General features: G+C 55.0%; 1 protein-coding gene across 1 annotated transcript; it reads right to left on the bottom strand.

Moving 5' to 3' along the window:
- Window positions 1-750: 750 nt before the first annotated feature.
- Window positions 751-4,042, bottom strand: RPS19BP1 (ribosomal protein S19 binding protein 1). The gene is made up of 4 exons (XM_059401972.1): window positions 3,933-4,042; window positions 3,638-3,766; window positions 1,585-1,682; window positions 751-1,217 (listed from the first exon to the last, which is right to left on the bottom strand). The coding sequence occupies exons 1-4, from the start codon at window positions 3,982-3,984 to the stop codon at window positions 1,083-1,085; spliced, it is 414 nt and encodes a 137-aa protein (XP_059257955.1). The 5' UTR covers window positions 3,985-4,042; the 3' UTR covers window positions 751-1,082.
- Between the last annotated feature and the right edge of the window lie 2,698 nt (window positions 4,043-6,740).

Raw genomic sequence — 6,740 nt, 5'->3', positions numbered from 1 at the left:
TCCCTGCTGTCTGCACCTAGAACAGAAAGCTAACAGCCAGGAGCAGACCCTGGGAGCAGTGGGAGGCCTGTGGCGCTCTCTCCCCTCTGGCCAGAAGGGCTCACTGTGGGGTTGGCAGAATGGGGCTCCCCAGCGGGTCCAACCAAAGGGGGGTTACCATACATGGGGAACAGAGGGTTGGATGGAGCTGCCCACAGCCATCCAGGGCCCTCTTCTCCACCGGGAAGAACGGGCTCCTGGACTTCCAGAACTCAATGTCTCCTCTACATCGAACACCCATCTGGCAACACATCCACTCGCTCACCCTGCACCCGTCGCTGGCGCATGCCTGCTGTAAAGGGGCCAGCCCGCCCTCTCCTGGTGCCGCAGCCTGACCCCAACCCCAGCTCCCAGCCCGGGCACATACCTGAGTGTGAAACCCTGTTTCCTGAGGTCACCTCCTGAGCTGCCCCCCAACAACAGCACAAGCCTTGGGCACCAGGGCAGCCGCACCCCCACTTTCTGAACCCTGAGTCGGCTGCCCTGGAACCAGCAGATATACTTCGTCTCCAGGGCTGCCTTGTTGGGTGCGGCCGCCTCCTTCAGGGCAGGAGGGCTCCTTTTAGGCCATCATCAAGAATGCCAGCTTCCCTGGGGCTGGGCAGGAGGCCTGACCCAGAGCCCTAAGAACCACGGGGGACGGTGAAAGGTCCCTTGGTGCCAGAGGAGAGGGGAGACACCCCATAAGGCAGATCACAGTATACACACTGCTCTTGGGTTTACATTTATTAGAACCCTGAAGCTGGCCACTCCTAGCGGTGTGGCCCCAAGGGTCTAAGAACTGGCCTTTCCAGAGCGAACAGCCCAGAGGCCCTACTTGGGGCAAAGCAAACAAAGAAGTCAGAAATGTCTTCTAGCAGGTAGATGGCTCTTCCTGAGCCTGCAGATGTCAGCTCTGGTCTGAGAGCATCTCTGCCCCAGGGCTTCCAGCTCCCCAGCTCCTTGCCAGCCACCCCCCTCTGGCTCCCAGGGCTAGTAGAGGCCGCAAGGTCAGAAGAAGAGACTGGGCCTGAGTGCCTTTCTCACTGTGTCCTCCTGGGAGCCTAGCTGCCGAAGTATTCCTGCTGGAACTTCTGGAAGTCTTCCTCAGTGAACACAGTGCCCTCAGCCTTCTTCTTCTTCTTCGTCTTGGCTACAGGCCGGTCACAGGCCTTGCGGCCCCGGTTCTGCCGCACAATCTGGAGATGGGGGTGTGTGTGTATGTGTCAGGATCCCTGGTGGTGTCTTCTGGCACCTGAAGGACTGACCCTTGGAGCTGCACAGCCTAGCAGAGTTGCATGCTACCCACCACTCACCTGGCCCTCAACCGTCCCGGGAGGCAGGGCGTACTTTTTCCACTTAACAGAGGAACAAACTGAGGCCCACAAGGGTCACAGAGGAGTAAGGCCAGGCCCAGCCTCCCAATAGCCCTGCTCTGTTCTTTGCCGTCCAGAGGGGTGACCCAACCTCTGCTTTGTGCTTAGGGCAGAGACTCCCATGGGTCTCAGATACAGCCCCGGCTCCTCCCACCCGGTTTCTGCCCCAGAGCCCACCCCGCTGACAAACCTGCTGGGTGACTGACTCTGCCACGGTACTTCTTGCACTGGTCATGAACTTCAGGTTTACTCCGAGGTAGCCTCGACACTCTCGCTTCTGGAACTCAGCTGTGGATGGCAGGCACGGGGGCATCATTTCAGAGGAACTCCCTGGAAGCCACTAGGCCCCCTTCCTGACAGCCCTGCGTCAGGATAACTGGTTAACTCCAGCACCCTGCGCTCTTTTCTGTCAAATAACTTTCCCTTCGATCCTACTGAAAGCCTCCTCCACCCCGCCCTCCGCTCCCAGATGCTCAAGTGACTTAAGCAACAAACAAGTCTTACTGCATGGCAGACCCTGTGCAATGTGCGGGACAACGAGCAGAAAACAGAGCAAAAATTCCCACCCCGTGGAGCTTACACTCCACAGCAAGGACACATGGTAAATGAGAGAAACAGTATTTTAGAGAGTGATGCATTTTATGAAGAAAAACACCACAGTAGAGAGAAATGAGGAATGCCAGGGGTGAAGGGCTGCAATTCTCATAGGAGGGTCTGAGCGGGCCTCAGTGCAGACGTTTTAGCAAACACTCATGGGAGAGAGTGTGGATGCTGGGGAAGGGCATTCTAAGTAGAGGGAACAGCCAGTGCAAAGAACCTGAAGTAGTGCAGTTAATATGTCTGGAGAACAGCAAATGGCTAGAATGGCGAGGGGAGAGCAGTAGGACGTGAAGATGGAGACGGGACAGACCACGTGGGGCTTCATGAGGTAGCAAGTCTGATGGAAGCCACTGGAGGGTGTGAGGCCGGGAGAGACCGGTCCCACTTACCGCTTCACAGGATCACTCTGGCTGCTGTGGGGCGAACAACATTACCGGGTGGGGGAGTGGAGGTGAAGAGTTTTTGAAATTATCCAAGCAAGAGATGATGAGGTTCACACCGAGGTGGTCCCAGAGTCCCCTCATCGTCCGTTAGACAGCATGATGGGATGTGGGGACAAGGGATGGGACGCAGGAGGTGACCCCTGGCCCCCCATGCTCCTGTTTCACATCTAACACCGCTGCTGCTTACACGCACCTCACTTTTCTGCCTCCTCATTCTTGCTCACGCCGTTTCCTGCCTGGAATTCATAGTTCTTTCAACAAATACCCGAACACCTTTTATGTACCAGGCTCTGGGTACATGTTCAGAGACACGCTAGGAGCTCACTGAGCCCTGCCACATGTCAAAAGACCCCGCCGTCCAGCCCACACCTGTCCCTCCTGTTACATGGCACCCTATGTCCCAAGATGCTCTCCTAGACACTGGGCTGTTCCTGTGTCTCCCTCTTCCTCCATCCCTGCAGCCAATTCACCGCTGAAGCCCAGCGACGCTCCCTCTCTTCACATCTTCCCCCTGAAGCATCATGGCTGCCCAGGCCACAGTGTCTCCCACCCGAACCGAGTAGGTGACAGCAAATCTCCACAGACACGCTGCCTGGTTTCCACCTGTGCCATCTGGACCAGTGCCTGTTTCTGTATCTGACAAATGGGGGTCATGGCAGTACCGACCTCACAGGGTCGCATGAGGAACCAAAGAGGGAACATTTATGTATGCAGGGTTTAGAACAGCACCAGGCACGCAGAACATTCACGGCTTGTTAAGCGATCCATCTCTGGTCTTGTCCACTATGTCACCTTTCCCAGTCCAGGTGCCACAGCAGCGAGCTTCTACCTACCTCCGCATGAGCTATCTTCTCTAGAGCGCTCGTCCCCTGGCTCAGTCTTACACTTCCTTCAGTTATGGGCTTAAATGCCACTTCAGCAGGGCACTCTGATTTGGTTTTTTATTTTAAGGCCGTCCCAGAGCACGCCAGTCTTACTCCACAGGCCTCATCACACTAGCAATTACTCTCCGCATCCGAAACGCTTTGGTGCTTTTCTTCCCACTGAGGGCCGGGACCAGGAGTTTCGTCCAGCCCCGTACTCCCAGGACCCGGCTCCGCGTCCGGCGCACACCTGCTATTCCAGAAACGCCCAGCCACCCCTTCAAGCTCAGCCTCCAGCGCCCCCTCCTCCAGGGTGTCGCCCCCTTCCCGAGCTCACCGAGCGCGGACTTAGGCACCTTTCCCTTGGCCGAGTTCCGCAGTTTCTGGGCCTGGGTTGCCTTTGCCTTCCGGGTCCGCTTCGCCGGGGCCCCGGTCGGCTTGGCCGGGCCTGCCGCGGCCCGGGGGGCTGTAGGGGAAGGGAGAGAGGAACGGACCGGGTCGGAGGGCGCGCAGGGTCTCCATGCCCCCAAGGCCAAGCCCGGCTTGGATAGTCCCATAACCTCCGGAATCTTCCCCGCCGCCCCTTCCGACCCTCTGCCCGCGCTGCGCGTCCCCGGCCAGGACCTCCTCACCCTCCGGCGCCCCCAGCAACTCCAAGCCGCGCCGCAGCAGGGCGGCCGACATGACCGTGTTTGGTTCCGCCCACACACCACGCTACTTCCGCCTTGGCCGCCCTCGTCGTCTCGACAGAAACCCGAGCGGGAACAGAAGGTTCCGGGATGACCGGGCGGAAGTGCCCGCCTGCCTAAGGACGCATGCGTTTGGGGTCGCCACTTTACTACGGAGGGAAATAGGGGCGGGGACTGGAGGCGGGGCCAACCTGCAGAAGGACACACTTGCTGTCCAATCCTAAGGAGGCCACGCCTTCTTCCAGAAGCTGTCCTTGACCAGCCGTGGGTGGTTGCTCGGCTTTCACGAGTCCCGAAGCTTCGTACTGGGTGAGGCGGGAGACAGAGCGGAGTGTTCAAGTACGAAGCGTTTCGGTAAAGGGAATTGTAGAATCGGGTTCTTTTTCACATACATCGACCAAAGCAACGTATAGCGCAGGTGGAGTGTGGCATGAGAATCCCGCTTTTCTTCCATTATGTCAGATATGAGAGACATTTGAAAAAAAAAAAAAAAAAAAGCAAAACCGTATCAGTGTTTTCCCGCTCTTTTGTTTGTCTTGGAAAATATAGTCATTTTCATTAGAAATATTCATTCAATATAGAGCAGGCAAGCAGAGCATGTCTGACAACGTCACTGGGCCGCAGGGCCCGCCACGGCCCTTTATAACATGCAGTGGGTTTGCTATTGTTTTGAAAAATGAATCAATAAATACAATGTATTAACTTACTAAATTTTAAAAATTAAAAACTTCTCAGTTTTAGTTTCCCATAGAGTAAATACCAGGAGGTAGTTACGCACCGTAAAGCTCTTTGGGATCGTGAACTTGTTTAAGTGTGTCAAGAGTTTCTCAGACCGGGGCGCCTGGGTGGCTCTGTCGGTTAGGTGATGCCTTCGGCTCAGGTCATGATCCCAGCGTCTGGGGATGGAGCCCCGCAACCGGGCTCCCTGCTCGTTGGGAAGCCTGTTTTCACTCTCCCTCTCCCCCTGCTAGTGTTCCTGCTCTTGCTGTCAAACAAACAATTAAATAAAATCTTAAAAAAAAACCAAAAAGTTTCTCAGACCAGAAAGTTTGAGAACTTCTGGGCTTGAAATTACTCTTCTTACAGTGGGGAGGAATCCTGCCCTGTTCACAGCTCCACCTGCAGCTCCTAGCCCCATACCTGGAATGCAGAAGGCACTCGACAGATGAGTGGTGAATGTCAGGAAATATGATTTGAGGGCCTTTTGTATGCCTGGCACTGTGGAGAGGGTCATGGAGATGACATTGCTGGATGAACCTCACTGTCTAACCTCCACGAGCTAGTCCAGTGGGGGAGAACACCTAAACAGAAGGCAGTAATAGAATACACCATGTTAAGGTACTGTTTGCATTTGTTAACTCATCTACCCCCCTACCATCCATAACTCTGGGGTAGGAGCAACCCCCACCTCTCCCCACCCCCGGTCCCGACCCCATTTTACAGATGAGGAAACAGTAGCACAGAGCCAAGGAGCCTGTCCAGGTCACACATGTTGGTGTTGGTACTGGGAATCAAGACACAGAGCCTGAGTGTGTGTGTGTGTGTGTGCGCGCTCTGCCTCGCAGGAGAATAGTGGGGCGGTGCTGGGGCGATGCTGGGGTCGGGGGGTGGCTGACAAGCCCACAGGAGCAAGAGATCTCTGGAGAAAAGGAGCCATTCTTGTGGGAGGGGAGAGTCCCAGGGAGGAGGACCCCTTAGCTAAGGCATCATATTCCCTGGGACAGGAGTGGCTCCAGAGGGGTGACCAGGGAAGGGTGGGTATTTTTTGTTGTTGTTTTTAAAGATGTTATTTATTTGAAAGAGTGAGCGAGAGCAAGTGAGAGAACGTGAGAGCAAGAGTGGGGTGAGGGACAGAGGGACAAGCAGACTCAATGCGGGCTCAATCCCAGAACTCTGGGATCATGACCTGAGCAGAAGTCATCGCCTAACAGACTGAATTTGTCTTGAGGACTGTGGGGGGTCATGGAACACAGTTACATTGTCAGACATGCTCTTTTTGTCTGCTTCTAAAATAGCCAGAGTGTTTTCTTTTCTTTTCTTTCTTTTTTTTTTTTTTAAAGATTTTATTTATTTGACAGAGAGAGATCACAAGTAGGCAGAGAGGCAGGCAGAGAGAGAAAGGGGGAAGCAGGCTCTCCGCAGAGCAGAGAGCCCAATGCGGGGCTCGATCCCAGGACTCTGGGATCATGACCTGAGCTGAAGGCAGAGGCTTTAACCCACTGAGCCACCCAGGCGCCCCGCCAGAGTGTTTTCTTAAGATGTTTATTGTTTATTGTCTCCCCCCCCCACCACACCCCGCTACAAGGGTAGGAATCTTGGTTTTGTTCATGGTTATATCTCTACTTCCCGGAACATATAGTAAACACTCAATAAATGTTCAAATCGGTTGGATTTATACAAACGGAACATCAGTTGAGTTTGGGATGCCTGTGGGAGGCTAGGTAGAGATGTACAGGTGATTGTAGTATGTGTAAGTCTGTCTCTCAGGAGGGCAAAGGACCAAGCTCTATGTATTCCCTTCCTCCTCTCTATCGCGGATGGTCAGCACATGGTCCCCAGGGTGTAGGAGTTCTCTGTCTTCCAGTGTCCCAGCGAACAGGGACAAGCTGTCACGGTCGGATTCCTGTAGCGTCCTCAGGTCAACCCGCTGCTTCCTCCGCGGACTCTGGAGGGGGACTGGCGGCTCCTTTAGCCACTAGGTGGCGCCGCAGGACAGCTTTCGTGCACAGCGCGCCTCCGGGATCCTAGTTG

Source organism: Mustela nigripes, chromosome 6 (genome assembly GCF_022355385.1).
Source record: "Mustela nigripes isolate SB6536 chromosome 6, MUSNIG.SB6536, whole genome shotgun sequence".
NCBI classification, from domain to species: Eukaryota; Metazoa; Chordata; class Mammalia; order Carnivora; family Mustelidae; genus Mustela; species Mustela nigripes.
This window is presented reverse-complemented; position numbering and strand designations above follow the sequence as displayed.

What these genes read in the sequence shown, in the direction of transcription:
- RPS19BP1 (XM_059401972.1), bottom strand. Translation starts at nt 3,984, where the DNA reads ATGTCGGCCGCCCTGCTGCGGCGCGGCTTGGAGTTGCTGGGGGCGCCG. An exon ending in GTTGCTGGGGGCGCCGGAGG is followed by an intron (nt 3,767 to 3,932) that starts GTGAGGAGGTCC and finishes CTTCCCCTACAG; the next exon opens with CCCCCCGGGCCGCGGCAGGC. An exon ending in GGTGCCTAAGTCCGCGCTCG is followed by an intron (nt 1,683 to 3,637) that starts GTGAGCTCGGGA and finishes TGCCATCCACAG; the next exon opens with CTGAGTTCCAGAAGCGAGAG.